Below are 17,677 nucleotides of genomic sequence, written 5' to 3'. Positions count from 1 at the left end.
GTGGTGGGTTTATCGACACATTTATATACAGTATTAAAAAGAAACTATTATGGATGATATTGGTCCCGAAAGCCTACGTGTTATACGAACTGCCAGGTGTTTACAGGCAAGGGCCCTCTCTGTCTGATATGGGTCTTCGCTCAACACAAACCTACATAATATACATCACGTTATTTTGTGTTTCATTCGAATAAGTGTCGTTCACTCAAATACATTTTGAAAATTAATAGGACACACATGTATATACATCCTTCCAAAATACCTATACTACTCAAGAACACATTTTAAATGTATGTTCTTGATAATTTTCTGAAATAAATGCACGAATAGGTAACTCAACCTTTTCCAATACTCCTACTCATGTGTATTGTTATTCCTTTTATATGCATCATTGGAACCTAGTGATTATACTATCGCACACATTGCGATAGTATAATCACGCGAATATTGTATGTTTTAATTTTGAATCGTAAATGCATTTCTTACTGTAATACTTTGGGTTTTTGAGTGCCCGAATGTACAGGAATGTGGATCGGATCCAATCCAATGCCACGTTGACATCTGTGATCGTGTGCAGTACAATCTCCGCATTGAGGTGCTCTGTTAAATTCGTGTGCAAACTGCAGGAGACCGAAGGTGTTCACAAATTCACGGTAGCTACTTTATAGCAATGGGAACATGGAAGTTGCAGAGAGGAAGCTGATTGATGGAAATTCACAAAATGTAGGAAAAAAAAGACATCATTCTGAACGTATCTTGAAATAAATTGAGAAAGTTTTCATTACAACGTGAAATTGTGAAGATCCTGAACAAGATAGTATAATACAAAATAAATGTTTATTTTGATGTGGTACTTCTCCTCAAAAGAACCAAAGTGCTGTTACATGTGAAAATGTCAACATTTAATACTTTGCACTAAGTAATTGGTCTAGTGTTCCAAAGAAATAGTATGGGCGTCAGTTTTCAATCGTGACTTAATAACATCGACAATGCCCAAAATCACGAATATGGCTTGGGAGGGGGGGCATTCCACAGATGGGGAACCACACAGCAGAAGGGCCAATCGCCCTTGGAGTGCTGTCTCATCTTTGGGCTGCAGAGAGGACTGGAATCCATGAAATGTAGATTGTGAGATAGAATACTGGGATTCAAAAAGTCCCAAAGGTAGGTGGGTGCTTTGTAGGCCAGTAACACGATCTCAGAGTCGACTCTGAGATTCACCAAGAGCCAAAGTAGAGATTCCAGAACATGTGTGATATGTTCGGATGGAGCGGTTATAGGCAGGAGTCAGGCAAGCTGCGTTGTGAAAACATTTCAGCCGATTATACTCTTTGGTTCTATTCGGTAAAGTCACGTAGGTAAAAAATAAAACAACAAAAAATCACGACGTTTCGGCCACAACACAAGCGTCCTTCATCAGGTGAAGGGATCAGGCTGTCTCGAGGACAGCGCTGGAGTGAAACACAGCCACGCTCAGACCGCGACCTTTAAGCGTGGCTGTGTTCCACTTCAGCGCTGTCCTCGAGACAGCCTGATCCCTTCACCTGATGAAGGCCGCTTGTGTTGTGGCCGAAACGTCGTGATTTTTGTTGTTTTATTTTTTACCTACGTGACTTTACCGAATAGAACCAAAGAGTATGGATCCTTGCAATCACGAAAGCTTCAAATCTAGAATTTCAGCCTATTGAGAACTCTTGCAGGAGGCATGCCGACGAACAAGGTGGCATGGCAATAATCGACAAGAGAGAAGAGACGCATTATCCAAATTATCTGCATAATAGTTTGACAAGCATGATGTCGTGCTGACAATACTTTGAAGGTGAAAAAAATCACTTCTGAATTTCACTTTTCACTTTTCAAATAGGCCTCAAACTTCGGAGCAAGGTCACAGAAGCCACCAACGTTGTGTCTGTTACTGTGGGTGATGAGCTGAAGTTGAGTGCACGGAGCCGAGAAGCATAACCTCTGTTTTGTCACAGCATTTTTATGCATCAAAGACTTAAGGCGGAGGAGTCACTGGGGCCAAGATATCGGGGTAATGAGAGGGGAGGGAAGAGAGGGAGAAAGCATGAACAAGAAGAAGCAGCGTCTGTTTTTGATGACATACCATACATGCAAGTTAGAGGCATTAAAGCTATGAAGAAAAATAAGTAAGCTTGGGCAGGACATGTCACGAGTAGGAATGATGGCCAGTGCCCAAAACTAACGATGGAGTGGTAGCCAAGGTAATGGAACACGTGGATTGTTGTATCACTGGACTGTGAAGGATGTTTACGGCTAAAAAGGCCTTCAGCGGGCAGTGTATGCCGATGCTGACTTTATACATAACGTTCACAAATATGTACATGTTCATGCCCAATATATACATATAATAACAAAACTGCCGTTATTGTCCTACCTGCTTTCTAGTTTCTGGGTCCCACTTAGCATTTGTTCATATTTTTCTTTCAATTCATTTCTTGTCAATATCACCGCAGTGGCTGAAACATCAAACTGTAAACGATATCACGTATGTTACTTCACATAAAAAATAGATAAATAGCCATACTAATAATGAGCTAAATGCAGGAAAATCTTTAATCAGTCTCAGGAAATGCAGATGGATCCTGCATTGAAATATTTGCCTGATTTATTTGGATATGTTTTGTGTTTAGGAGGAAACGAAACTTCCTGGGGGAAACACGCAGGTTCACACATATGGGTTCATAACCAACTTTCTGTACTGCCATCTCTAGTGGGTATGACACACAAATATGCACAATCCACAAACCTTTCGGTAAAGTCACGTTGAAGGGAAACAATATATATTGTTTCCCTTCAACGTGACTTTACAATATATATTGTTTCCCTTCAACGTGACTTTACCGAAAGAGCTAAGAATATGAATTACTGCAGTCACGAAAGCTTTAAATAAAAAAATAAAATCCACAAACCCTTGCTACCACAGGTATATACTACTACAACATACAAAGATCCCCCGTAGAGCCTTAACTGGCTGTTGGGGCGAGTGCCGTTAGCGAACACCTATGAAGGCAAGCACGGCACACGAGGGGGTGGGTGGCCAGCACCAGGTCCGGTTAAGATAATCGTCAGTCGGGCTTTATAACGCAGCGCGCTCACCGCTACACTACCGCTCCCCACTTCCAGCATGGCGACACGCGTCTATGATCTATTACTTGTGCTTGTTAGCCTATTGGAATTGACGCTTTGCTATTTTGCTAAATAAAAGCACATGTATATGTTTTAACAAATGGTGAACATGCTATGACACATTCATAATTGAGCAAGAATAGTGCAACAGTTCACTTCATCCTGCAGCAGCAGCAGCAGCAGCAGCCAGGTGGCTCAGAGGTAGAGCGGCCATCTTGCAATGGGAAGGTTGTGAGCGGCCATCTTGCAATCGGAAGACCGCTCTACCTCTGCAGCAACAGCAGCAGCCAGGTGGCTCAGAGGTAGAGCGGCCATCTTGCAATGGGAAGGTTGTGAGTTCAACTCACGGTTAGAGGTCGACTCAGCCCATCATCCCTCTTTCGGTCGATAAAATAAATATCACTTTGTGAAAAAGTCAACATTGGTTGTCCTTTGGAAAGACTCTCCCATTCCATTGGAATTAAGGAGGTCCACCCCTGGCTTAGGGCTGTATATAGTAGATGGGCACCAACATCAATGCACAAATAAGCAAGAAATCTTTACCTCTTCAAAATAGATGCTATATTGTCCACATGATGGGTTTCAAGAGATGGGATCCAATAAACTAGAATACATTTGTGCACAATGCATTTAAGTTTTGAAAACGGATATTTAGTTCCGAAAAGTAAGGATGTATGAACCAATATAGTCAGAATATGTGCATCTACCTGTGGTCTTCCTGCCCTGCCAATCATCTGTAGAATATCTGTTTCCCCATATTCCTGCACCATGCCTCCCCCAGTGTAGTGCATGGTAGATTTGACGATGACCAGGTGTGCAGGAAGGTTTACACCCATAGCCAGTGTACTTGTAGAGACTGCAGACAAATCAAATAAAAACATTCGGTATTTGCACCATTCTTTTATCACAAGGCAATCACGAAAAAAGGCGCTGTGTGTGCACATATTCTGCAGAAGTTTCGCAGTAGGGGCAATGTTGCTATATGTTCCATAATATACGTTTTTGGGTTAGATATATATAAATGTGTCGTTAAAACCCGCCACCACCCACCACAGCCAACTCGTAAGGGTTGTCACGTAAACAGAACGTGGCCAATTCGTCACTAGTACAGCACTAGTGTAACGTGTAGTGTAGTGTGTAGTGTAGTGTATAGTAGTGTATAATGTAGTGTAGTGTATAGTAGTGTAGTGTATAATGTAGTGTATAGTGTAGTGTATAGTAGTGTAGTGTATAATGTAGTGTATAGTGTAGTGTACTAGTACAGCACACTGGTTGTGTGTTGGAGAGCCAAGCCACAGCATTTACAAACTGAGTACGACGTTTCACCAGTAATCACAACCAGTTTCATCAGGCGACAGCCATATTGCTATATGCTTCCTGATTGGATATTTTGTGGGAACATTTACAAATCTGGACCTCGACACCAGCACACAACAGGCTACTCTCTTCAAATCATGCCACGGGATAATTAATGTCCACTCTTAAGCAGATGGCACAAAGTATGCTATGATTCATATACTTGCAGTATTAACCATAACGGATTACCATATTCCAAATGCGAACCTGTGTAACCTCTGTAACGAGCGTCAAGCGCGCTGCCGCCCCAATGCACAAAATATAGCGTAAGTAACTCGGTGAAGTTAATAAGTCATCATAAAAATATTGAACTCTACAAAATACTGTCATCATGTATCTGGCAGCAAATGTATCACATGCGGTTGGTCACAAGGCAGCTGTTAGTAACCACAATTTCAGCGGCATTGGTGCAACACACAAGCAGAACTCTGGATCAGTTTCAACGTTCAGTGTCTCAGCACCAGTCAGGTTTGCTTGAACCATTGATGGTGAACTGCCAGATGCTTACAGGCAAGGATACTCTGTTAGATATCAGTATGGGTTTGTAATCTTGAAATATGCACACATAACAGCCCCTACTAATTTCACAAAGCCACATGCAAACCTGATGCATGGACACATATATCAATTTACAATCTCTCCATGAATAAATAATATGCTCATATTTTACGTACACAGTACTGGCAGTTCTCCTTGCAAGAAAGCATCTTCAATGTTTCTTCTATCAGACGTTTCCATCCCTGCATGATGGTATGCAATTCCTTTCATCAGCAAATCTACAACAATAATAAAACAAATTACGCGAATGTGAATTTGATATTTTGATGCAATTATTTTAAATCATCGTTAAAAACAGTGAGGGCTTTACAAGCTTACCTCTCAACTTGATATCCTTTAGGCAAGAAGCATGCTTCTGCAGTCTGAAATTACAATAAATGACCAGTATATATGGTGTAGTGGTGAGCACGCTAGACTTGTAATCAATTCCACCTTCGAGCGCGATCTTTTAACCCCCCCCCCCAACACTGCCCCTGTCCACCGAGCAGTGTATAAATACATAAATTGGTAGGTCGCGCATAGTGGGGTAAAGTGTGGGTACGCCTGCCTCTTCCAACACGTCTGGTCAATGTGAAAGAGTAGACCAATATCCCTCTAGAGTAGTGCTTCTCAGCATTTTTATTCCACGGCACAAATCTTCACAGCACACTGAACAAAAAATATCAGTTGGCTTTTCATCCAGCAGTGGATTGATCATGGCTGATGATTATGTGTCTGCACGCTCATCTCTCTCTCAAGTGATATATTACTACGGACGGACTTGGTGCCATAGTGTAAGTGTGGAATTTTCACAATCACATGTGTCAATCTCCCCTTGATCACCTTGTTCCCTGGGCCTTAGATGCATTATGATCAGGCCCAGATTAAACTTATGAGGGGCCTAAGGCAAATAAGAGCGAAGGGCCTCGGTACGTATTTCATATTGCAAAATAAATTATGAAGTCAGTTTAACACGTAGGCTTTCGCGACCAACATCATCGTGGATATTGGAGTCATTCAACATATTTTTTTCTCTCAAGCGGAGGTTAACACCAGCAGTGGCTCGAACAACGAACTTGAGGCGGCACCTTGACCGTTACTTTTACACCAATATCTTAATCACAGAACATTTGCGAAACACGAATATGTGTAGAGCCCAATTCCCACGCCTACCTCTGCCTGTGCTGGAAATCAATCATGAATTTAGCATATTTAGCCAGTGTGGCTGCAGCCAGCTGAACACTTCTTCTCGTCGCACAGAACTGTAAAAGAATAACCACAAGGTGCCTTCAATGCACGCTATTAAAAAGTATGCCTGCTTCCAAAGGAATGCACGTGAAATATCTAAGGCCTAAACCATTTTAATATTTATATATGTGCGCTTGACTAGGTGTGATATTCATTGTATAAATGCATACTTTTATAACGTTTTGTGTGCGCAAACGTATATGTGTATGGCCTCTACAGGTGCTCGCTAAATGCTTCTTGCCCAGACAGCGCGAGGCCGTCACCGCCACGGACGTGGTCTACGCCCTCAAGCGCCAGGGCCGCACTCTCTACGGCTTCATCTCTCGCGCACTCAACCAACCCAAAGGCTCTCTTCAGAGCCACCCACCTCTTCTAAACGGCTTGCGCGCCAGCGTTACCAAACCGTCCACGAAAGAAACACTTTCTAAATGGAGCACACAATTCTGGCTTAGCAATCATTGGAAGGATTTGATAAACCATTTCAGGTCTTAATTGATTGTTCACGCTTACGGTGGCTTTCAGACAGCATACATTAATTTTTCGTCTCCCCCCTCCTCTTTTCAGAACATAGATGGACTCGTCCTTCTAAATAAACTGCCAAATCGCTGCACGTGGCGCTGACGTTTTTTTATAAATAAAAACACCGTTCAAAAATAAATTAATTAATGCGAACCGACACTTCTTTCAAATGTTTCTTGCCATTGCTTTTCACACCTGATGACGACCGTTTGTGTTATGGTCGAAACGTCGTGAGAATTTTTATTGTTTTATATATATTCTATTATTTTATTGTTTCCCTTCAACGTGACTTTACCGAAAGAGCTAAGAATAATCATGTTTTTCTTGTTCATGTTTTTGTTTGTTGCGGTTGCACCCGATTCAAGAGCCGGATGGCTCACAGGGCTCTACACCGAATAAATGAAACTGAGAAAACTGAAACTGAGTCTTGTAAAGACTAAACAGGGGATATTGCCGTTGTGTGATTGTATATGCATGGTTATAGATATGCAAGTGGGGAGCGGTGGTTAGTGAACCGTGCTACAAACCCTGTTACCCGAGTTCGATTCCCGCTCATGATCAAAAGCGACGGTGAATATTTCAACTAATTCTGGGGCTTCCTTAGGTCTACTCAGCCTCAAATGAGTACCTGCTGTGATACTGAAACATCAGCATTGGGGAAACAAAGGCGGTCCGGCGTGGTGCTGCCCACCCACCCCCTCGTGTGCTCATGATGGTCTTCATAAGTGCTCGCTTACCAGCACTTCCACCAGCACTTCCCCCAAAAGTCTGTTAAGGCTACACATGAGATTTTTGTCCACATTGCATTTCCTGTTTGCTACGTATGTGTCAATGGAGGCCATATACACCTTAACATATTCCATATTTAAGGGCTATGCATGCAAAATATTTAAATTTTAAAAAATATGCAATTAAACTAATCATGCCATTTTGACTTGGAACAACAAATAAGACATGTACTCACAATGAGCGTTGGCTTTTGCTCAGAATATGTTTGTATAATTTTTGCGAGCTTGTAGTTGAGTATCAAGTCAAATTTAAAGGCAGTCTGTAGACGATAGAAAGGAAATCCCAACACGATTTTGCGGAGTTTCACAGGCCGATGCTTTTCATCCAATTTTACGAAGATTGCCGTTCCATCCCTATCAGACAACCACTCGGCAACCTAGAAAGAGAAAGGTGGATGCCTCAGCAATATTTGTAGAGGATATACAAATATTAATTTAAATGCATTGAGAGGTATTCATACCTCTCCATATTTTATATATATAAGTCAAAAAAAATGTCTGGGCATTTGCCCACGTGCAACTTGATTAAGATGACACAAATTCCTTTTAACAGTGGATGTTACAAATTAAATGCAACTAGTTTATAGTAGACGTGAAGGTTATTTTTTTACTCAAATGAGCATTGAGGCGGTGCTCATATCCTGTTTACAGCCCTGAGCCAGCGGTGGACATTCTACATTCTTATAACGGGGGAGAGTCTATCCGTAGAACCAATATTGACTCCCCCACAAAGTGATACTGATTTTAATTACCCCCGAAGGACCATGGAACGAGTTAGCACCCCCAACGAGGACTTTAACTCGCAGCCTTCTGATTGCGAGCCGCTCGCTCTACCACTGAGCCACCTGGCTATTAGCCAATGTTATAGCAATATATATACTCTTTGGTTCTTTCGCTCAAGTCACGTAGGTATAAAATAAATACAAATTATATATACGTGACTTCACCGAAAGAACCCAAGTGTATGGATTTCTGCAGTCACGAAAGCTTCAAATCAAGATTGTAGCGATACAGTATATGTTTAAACAATGTATAATAAGTATGCCAACTCACATCTTCTATATTGGGAATGGTGGCTGACAGGGCGATGATCCGTACTCCCGCACAGGTATGCAGCGGTTGAAGCGCATCCTTTGTGGAGGTTGGAGGGACAAGGTTATAAAGCGTCTTCATTCTGCTGACCACAGCCTCCAAGGTGGCACCACGTGACTCATCCCCTACTGTGTGTACCTGCACCGTGACCCACAGCATAACACGACGCAACTTCCATGATTTTTTTTTTATCGAAGTATCCCACGATCTTGTCTCAGGTTATTTTCCTTGAGTTGTCCAAACTCGTGGAGACCACTACAATGCCTGTATCGGCAATCGGCCCTTCCCCATCCTGCAAGCATGAACCACCCTGAAGTACTGAGCTGTCGTGTACTCTTCCAGACTTCTGCATTGCTTACAGTATTCTGTCTTGCCACGAAATTCCCAACATCTCAGACACCTGGGCACAAATGCCAGCAACTTCTTTATAAGTTGTTTGAATGGGTCCAACTTTATGATCGAAAAATTAACACATGGTACTCCCACTTCAATTCGATGACCATATATTCAAATTACGTACTGTAACCGTATGCATGCAATCCTCGGTTTACCTGCTTTTGTGGTACGTCATTTTGGAATAACGTGCGCGTTGTATTTAGACTTTATATTGACATACGCTAGGCAATTTTCGGAATATCGTCATCCGCAACACGAGATGCGCCACCCTAGCCTGGCACCGCGACCCAACGGCGTTGCCTGCAACCATGTCGGTACGATAACTCGTGCGCTATACTTGTACGGCATTCACTAACTCTAAGTCTGTCTCCCTCCTCGCCTCCATCCATCCCCTCTGCAACGCAACTCCGGCGTCTTAACAAGCAATACCGGATTTCATTATTTTATAGGAAGTTAATTAGAGTTTACGTGATTTTCTTTTTAATGTAAAGTATTATATTGTGGGTACATGTATTGTATTGATATAGGCTAGGATAATAAAAGCGATTACGTCAGCGAGTGCGAGTGAAATCCCCGAACCACCTCCTGTACCATTATTTCTTCTGGGAAAATTGCTATTGAACATACGCGATTTTGAGATACGCGTACCTTTCCAGGCACACGTCTATCTCATAAGTCAAGGAGTCCCTGTATAACTATGTCACTTTATTGGATTGCAAATCCAGCGCGCTAACCATCACACCACTGTGGCCGCTTCCTATAAATTCAATACTGTGCACAGGAATAACCCGGTTTACGTCGGGGATGCGTTCCTGAAAGGTGCGATAGCGAATATCCAAACGACGTCAATCGAAGCAATTTACAGGGCAGGTGGAGGCGAAGGCTGAGGTGACGGACCCGAGAAAGGACGGATGCTGTCATCGACGTATGTGTGGGTGGAGGCGACGCAAAACAGGTCGCGGTATCCATGAAGTGACGACGTATTTGCGATATGTGAGGTGGCGGGGGGGGGGGAGTAAATGGGGGTATCGCTGTATTTACAAAAGTATGCCGAGGAAAACCAAGAACAATACAGTCATGTACTCTACCTCATCAATCAGAAACAGCCTCACGACCTGCACGAGAGACCTGTCGTGCCACTGTCTTGTTGTGCTATCCCATTTTTCCTGCAAACAAATGAAGTCAGTGAGCCCAGTAGAGATATAACATTACAATGTACAAACAAAAGCCCCGTGACCCCAGGTTCACACTCTGGGAGCGTGCCACACCGGAGTATGGAATTATCGGTGGATATGAGAGATCCCGGTGGAGTGTACGGCTGAATCAACTTTGCGAAGTGTACGGTTGAATCGTTTCCTGGATGTGAGGTGCAGCAAGCCCATTGAAGGCCTTGAACACGAGTAGGAGAACGTTAAACTCAATGCGGGTGTGAACTGGGAGCCAATGAGAAACCTGAGCACAGGTGAGACATTACGTTGTGTTCCGTATTATGTAGGTCAGCATCAAACTAGGACCCATATCTAACAGAGTGGGTCCTCACCTATACACATCGAGCAATTCAGAAAAATAGGCTTAACAAAGCCTGACTCTGCTAATGAGACAGTGATAAGCAAAACCGGTCCAGAGTATTGCTTGTGTTGAACCAATACTGCTGAAATTATTATGATCCCAGAAGGTCGTGTGGTGGCTGATGGGATGTCTAAAAAATATACCCTTAATTTTAATGTGGAAGGACAGCTACGTGAAGGAGGCGTATTGTCAGCTTATTTATTTTTTCAACACTTACCGGTGTTGTCAATATTATTTGGGCATCTTGTGTCTCAAAATAGTCATCGACGTCCGTGTCTCCGGTAAGCTCTTTGCACTGAATGCCGAGTGCTCCAAACTTGTTCTGCCAGTCTTCGAATTTCTCCCGACACAGTGCCTTGACGGGGGCCACTAGGGGGTGCGCGTCACATTCATGCTCACACAGGTCTACATCAAGCGTGCTTGCTGTTGTACGAATACAATACCGTGTGGGCAATTGCAACAATGTATAATGTAACAATTAAGAGACGTACTTACTATAAATAACTTTTGCATTGTAGGAGGGCCCTTGGCATTCCATTAAGAGTCGAATTATGGCCAGCTCAAAAATAACAGTCTTCCCGGAACCAGTTGGAGCACAAACCACTACAGGTCTGTTTGTGTACAGAATCTTAATTTTAAAAAATGTAAGACAAAGTTTGTTAAACATCGTATAAAGTCATATCCAGCATTCATATGAGGTACTGTCATTGCCTCTTGGAAGTTGTGCAAGTGTCATCAATTCGGCAGAGTTAGTCACAATTAAGCATTGAGGCGGTGTTAAGTTGGGGATGAGTCTGTCTCTCCATTGGGTAATCACTGCAGACTCATCCACAAAGTGGTACCAATTATATCAACCCTGGTAGGATGATGGGGTGAGTTAACCCCCAACCTAGATTTGAAATCACAAATTTCAGATTGTGAGCCGCTCACTCTGCTGTTCAGTCACCTCATTATAGCATGCATATGCTTGCATGATATGCATGTATTCATAATAAAGGTTTTTGGGTTAGATCGCGTTATTTATAAATGTGTCGTAACCCTCCACCACCCGACACGGCCAATCAGCAAAAAAGTGTCACGTTGACAAAAGACAAATAGTTCACTACTATAGCCCACCAGTGTATTGAAGAGTGAATCCACAACATTTACAGTTTGAGTACGACGTTTCGCTGGTAATTACATCCAGCATCATCGGGCAATTCGCCAGAATGGTGAATAATATTGATCGCGAAAGCCTACGTGTTAAATATGCCTGTATGATTACCTCTAGAAATCTTAAACGTTGTAACCTTATGATTGTTTCACTTAGTAATGACCATTAATATCAACCCTCTTGGTACATTCCACAGACATAGTTACCATCAGTAATGAAGATGTATAGTACCGAGCAAAACAAAACTGGTATCACTGCATAGAAATCAAACCGTAAGTTACACGTTTGTTTAAGTGTAAAATGCCATATACTTACGTCATCCATGACGCGAGACTGAACCGAGTTAAAAAAAGGAAACTCCTTGAAAATATGTCTGTAAGGCAACGCTGAAGGTAAGTTTAGGATAACATATGTTTAGGATTATGAATTCCCATGGAGAATAACTAAAAAAGGAGACTTTTGTTACTTTATTCAAAGACAAACATGTGCTAACATTTATTGAGGAAATTGTACATTCGCATTGTTTGGGGTTATTGTCGTTGTTACGCTTATTTATCAATGAGAGTCTCACTGAGTCTCAACAACTTTTTCAGAAAGCATAACTACATTTTTGCTCATAAAACACACAATGTCACACAATCCAGCAAGTATTTTAATTATTTTGGTTTCATTGACGTTATTGTTTGTTATTTATATTCTGAAGGGTGCTCCAGATGTTTTGTGACCTCCAATTAATTGACTCGTAACATTTTCCCCCTTTGTGTATTCATTTCTGTTTGAAGAAACTTTATTTGAAAAATATGAAGGTTTTGTGAATTAAATGGGGGGGTCACAAAACATCTGGACCACTCTGAATATATAGATAACACAATGATAGAGCACCAGACTAAGACAGAAGAAGGTTACTTGTGTTGTGGCCGAAACGTCGTGAGAATTTTATATTATTGTGTTATTTTATTATTTTATTATTTCCCTTTTACGTGGGTGACTTTACTGAAAGAACCCAGAAGACAGACTAAGACACTTCTAAGGTAAACAAGGTAAACAAAAAAGTCGGTGATTTCCTGCTCAAATGAGCACTGAGGTGGTGCTAAACTCCTGTTTACAGCCCTGAACCAGTGGTGGAAATTCCACATTCTTATAGGACAACCAGTTGACTTCCCCAACAAAGTGGTAATAATTTTATATTAACCCCAGAGGGAAAATGGGCTGAGTCAACCTCCAATCAGGATTTGAATTTCACAACCTTGAGATTGTGAGCTGATCCCTCTACTGCTGAAGCCTACCTGGTTGGTTCTTACTTCGTTTCAAAAGCAACACAGCTGAAGGAAGTCCACTCATTAATTTCATATACATTTTGTTGAATGTTCACAAATGAACATAGTAAAAATAGCACAAAAACATCAAGCATGCAATACTCCTCTGTCACATACCTGTCCCTGCACATAATATAAAAAAATAAGGCGATGTATTACACATCCGAGCGGCCACACGTCTTTCTCGGAGTGAATAATTTCAGCAGCGTTGATGCAACAACAAAAAAGCAAAGTCTAGTCCGGTTGAAGCTCAATTCTGGTGAGTGAAATACCAATCTTACAGGCAAGGGCCCTCACTTGATATGATCGATTATTTTTTTGTTTTAAAGAGGCAATCTAAAAAAGGATACGAATTTCAGAAACTGATCGCATTTCACTGATACTAAAGTCTTCCGAGTTTTCTGGGGAAAAAAAGAGATATGTTTTCAGTTTCAAGGACAATGCATATATTATCATAGTATGTTTTTTGTTTGCATTTTGACTGCAATTATTGTGGTTTATGCAGTAACGTGAATCCTTGTTAAAAAGGTTTCAGTTTTGTTGCCAGAAAAAAGGGGAAAACCCCTATTATTACATAATTATACAATTAAAGAGAAATCTGAAAAGTCCCTTCGGAATATTAGGAAGAAGGTTGCAATGTACAGTTAACACAAACGTATAATGAGCACGATTGTGGAGAATACTATAGGTAACTACATAAATAAGCAGCTATGACCCCTTCCCATATATGCGCCTCCACGTAAAAAAACATAAAAGTATGATTTGCACATCCCATCAGCAGCATTGGTACAACACAGGAAAGCTCTGTATTGGTTTCGACATTGAGTATCTTCAAGCTTGCTTGCACCAATGCTGGTGAAGCGACTGATGCTTTACGCAACAATAAAACGAAACCATTTGAGACTACCCATCACATGTACTCATACACCAAGTCTCATTATCTCACCTCCAACGTTCTCTTTGGCTTCTCTACTTTCTGAGGAATCGCCGCATTTGAGATTTCCTTGAAAGTCATTGGTATACGCACCAGAATACTGGCCAAAGCCATCCATCGACTCCACGCCTTTGTGAACACTGTAACGACAACAACAAACATCACATTATTCTCGCATTATTCTTGCAAAACAAGAATTCCGTTTCTGTGTTAGGGAACTCATACATATAGCAACGCGCATGTTGGAAACTCTTCTTATCCACACCGATATGCGGGGTATTGTTGGTGGATCCAAATATCAATGCTTATCTCCGTCCACTTATCCTCGTGTAGAAGTGTGGACACACACGTACGCGTGTTCTGCCCCGTACGTAGCCAACCGTGCTAATCGGAGGTGCGGGTATTACGGTGTGTTTGATACTGGCAACATTTTATATCGAATGTGGAGATGTGGCTCCACGTGAATATGATGTTTAACTTCAAATAGAGCATCGTGTGAAAGGGTCTGGGCCACCTCATCATGCAACACACCAGCGATTCGTTTTCTGCGTATAGATGAGGGCACTACAGTGGATCGTCATCAGCCATGGTCGATCCACTGCTGGATAAAGGCCTCCGCAATAAGCCGCCGCTTTCTCTCACGGCCCTGCAAGCTAGCAGACCATCATTGCTACCACAATACGTATGTTGCAACAAATGTTTGTTGTCATGGCAATGGGAAATACGATAAAAAATGTACTCTAGTCAACCTTCATGAAGTACATTATTGTAGTAGCCATCATTACTACTGCTATGTATTTTGTACATATTCATATTACGCAACTGTGTTTTTCATTAATAATTAAATGTAAAACGTAGATTAATAATATAGAGTAAACATGCCCACCGCGTTGTTTGAGATGAGGTGCTATAAATAAGCCACATTAATCCAAATGCATTGCATAGAGCACCCAACTCCACAACTATGGGACAATGACGTTCAAGGGCTACAATCCATCTTCAAATCGGGTGCTAAAATGTAAAAAACATGTTTTGACCCATCAAAGGGCAAATGTTGTCCTCGAAATGTAGTACACTTAAGGCGTGCCATGCAAATATAAAAATGCTAACACTGTACGCAGTCATTTGCACATAGCGACGCGTGATTTCACTTTGTTTTTTTGTCGTATTTAGATGTTTTTAGACAGTGAAATACATGATACAAACATTAGTTGAAGGCATATGTCGATAGTTGTGAAAGATTATAAATGTATTCATATTGCACACACACTGTAACAAATGATCTGAGCGTCAGCTTCATTTTAGCCTAAGGGACCCCCTCATGACAGCTTGTCCTTGTGGAGCACAAGGTAAACACAACCCTGAGCCAAATGGAAATTCCACGTGCCTATGACATCCATAGAACAACCTAAACAGGTATTTGCCAGCAGGGGGTGATGTTGCCTTTGGTTATAGGACCCATATCTGATAGGGTCCTTGCCTGTGTTCTATGGTTCTTTCAGTAAAATCTAGATTTGAAGCTTTCGTGACTGCAGGAATCCATACTCTATATAAAATGTATACCTACGTGACTTTACCGAAAGAACCAAAGAGTATCTTTTAATTAAGCTACGTAGATCGAAAAAAAAGTTATTAAAAACATCACGACGTTTCGATACGCAAACACAAAGCGGTCCGTCATACGCTTGTGTTGCAACCGAAAGGTCGTGATATTTTTAATCGCTTTATTTGGATTATTATTTTTTTCTATGTACGTTAACTTTGTTTTACCGAAAGAACCGTTAGAATACGGACCGCTGCAGTCACGAAAGTTTAAATAAAAATGTCCTTCACCTGTAATGATCCATCTTGCAGTTCACCAGCATTGGTTGAAGCGAGCCAGACTGGTGAATGTTGAACGTGTGCGGAATGTTGCTTTGTGTTAAACCATTGCTGTTTATTTACTTTGAAATAACTGTTAGTAAGTTATCCCTGACTAGGTGAATCTCTAACGAGGTTAATCTCTAACGAGGTTAATCTCTAAGTTAATCTCTTATTAAGTTAATCTCTTACTAAGTTAATATCTTAATAAGTTAATATCTAAGTCAATATCTTACTAAGTTAATATCTAAGTTAATATCTTACTAAGTTAATATCTTACTAAGTTAATATCTTACTAAGTTAATCTCTAACTAGGTTAATCTCTAACTGAGTTAAAATAAAACTAAGTTAATCTCTAACTAAGTTAATATATAACTAAGTTAATCTCTAACTAAGTTAATATCTAACTAAGTTAATATCTTACTAAGTTAATATCTTACTAAGTTAATCTCTTACTAAGTTAATATCTTACTAAGTTAATCTCTAACTAAGTTAATCTATTACTAAGTTAATCTCTAACTAAGTTAATATCTTACTAAGTTAATCTCTTACTAAGTCAATATCGTACTAAGTTAATCTCTTACTAAGTTAATCTATTATTAAGTTAATATCTTACTAAGTTAATATTTACTAAGTTAATCTCTTACTAAGTTAATCTCTTACTAAGTAAATCTCTTACTAAGTTAATCTCTAACTAAGTTAATATCTTACTAAGTTAATATCTTACTAAGTTAATCTCTAAGTTAATATCTTACTAAGTTAATCTCTTACTAAGTTAATCTCTTACTAAGTTAATATCTTACTAAGTTAATATCTTACTAAGTTAATCTCTTACTAAGTTAATATCTAACTAAGTTAATATATAACTAAGTTAATATCTTACTAAGTTAATCTATAACTAAGTTAATCTCTAAGTTAATCTCTTACTAAGTTAATATATTACTAAGTTAATATCTAACTAAGTTAATCTCTTACTAAGTTAATCTCTTACTAAGTTAATCTATTATTAAGTTAATATCTTACTAAGTTAATATCTTACTGAATTAATCTCTAACTAAGTTAATATCTTACTATGTTAATATCTATCTAAGTTAATATCTAACTAAGTTAATATCTAACTAAGTTAATATCTTACTAAGTTAATCTCTTACTAAGTTAATATCTTACTAAGTTAATATCTAACTAAGTTAATCTCTTACTAAGTTAATCTCTTACTAAGTTAATATCTAAGTTAATATCTATCTAAGTTAATATCTTACTAAGTTAATCTCTAACTAAGTTAATATCTTACTAAGTTAATATCTTACTAAGTTAATATCTTACTAAGTTAATCTCTAACTAAGTTAATATCTTACTAAGTTAATCTCTTACTAAGTTAATCTCTTACTAAGTTAATATTTACTAAGTTAATCTCTTACTAAGTTAATCTCTTACTAAGTAAATCTCTTACTAAGTTAATATCTTACTAAGTTAATCTCTAACTAAGTTAATATCTTACTAAGTTAATCTCTTACTAAGTTAATATCTTACTAAGTTAATCTCTAAGTTAATCTATTACTAAGTTAATATCTTACTAAGATAATCTCTTACTAAGTTAATCTCTTACTAAGTTAATATTTACTAAGTTAATCTCTTACTAAGTTAATCTCTTACTAAGTAAATCTCTTACTAAGTTAATCTCTAACTAAGTTAATATCTTACTAAGTTAATATCTTACTAAGTTAATCTCTAAGTTAATATCTTACTAAGTTAATCTCTT

At 39.7% G+C, this 17,677-nt stretch overlaps 1 protein-coding gene across 1 annotated transcript in view; it reads right to left on the bottom strand.

Annotated features, from left to right (window-relative positions):
- Window positions 1–16,177, bottom strand: part of LOC142920756 (putative ATP-dependent DNA helicase HFM1) — a 29,206-nt gene extending 13,029 nt beyond the window's left edge. Inside the window, exons 1-15 of the mRNA XM_076062828.1 lie at window positions 15,892–16,177; window positions 14,071–14,198; window positions 13,475–13,525; window positions 12,124–12,194; window positions 11,151–11,283; window positions 10,873–11,024; window positions 10,175–10,252; window positions 8,652–8,828; window positions 7,775–7,975; window positions 6,217–6,305; window positions 5,383–5,426; window positions 5,181–5,282; window positions 3,858–4,006; window positions 2,399–2,493; window positions 487–620 (exon numbers count right to left, since the gene is read on the bottom strand). Of these exons, the coding sequence (XP_075918943.1) occupies window positions 487–620; window positions 2,399–2,493; window positions 3,858–4,006; window positions 5,181–5,282; window positions 5,383–5,426; window positions 6,217–6,305; window positions 7,775–7,975; window positions 8,652–8,828; window positions 10,175–10,252; window positions 10,873–11,024; window positions 11,151–11,283; window positions 12,124–12,194; window positions 13,475–13,525; window positions 14,071–14,198; window positions 15,892–15,923 (1,636 nt within the window). The 5' untranslated portion in view covers window positions 15,924–16,177. The remainder of the gene's footprint in view (window positions 1–486; window positions 621–2,398; window positions 2,494–3,857; window positions 4,007–5,180; window positions 5,283–5,382; window positions 5,427–6,216; window positions 6,306–7,774; window positions 7,976–8,651; window positions 8,829–10,174; window positions 10,253–10,872; window positions 11,025–11,150; window positions 11,284–12,123; window positions 12,195–13,474; window positions 13,526–14,070; window positions 14,199–15,891) is intronic.
- Window positions 16,178–17,677: the final 1,500 nt, after the last annotated feature.

Source organism: Petromyzon marinus, unplaced genomic scaffold (genome assembly GCF_048934315.1).
Source record: "Petromyzon marinus isolate PM22_M1 ecotype Great Lakes invasive population unplaced genomic scaffold, UKy_Petmar_22M1.pri1.0 PM_G_Scaffold_74, whole genome shotgun sequence".
Classification (NCBI taxonomy): Eukaryota; Metazoa; Chordata; class Hyperoartia; order Petromyzontiformes; family Petromyzontidae; genus Petromyzon; species Petromyzon marinus.
This window is presented reverse-complemented; position numbering and strand designations above follow the sequence as displayed.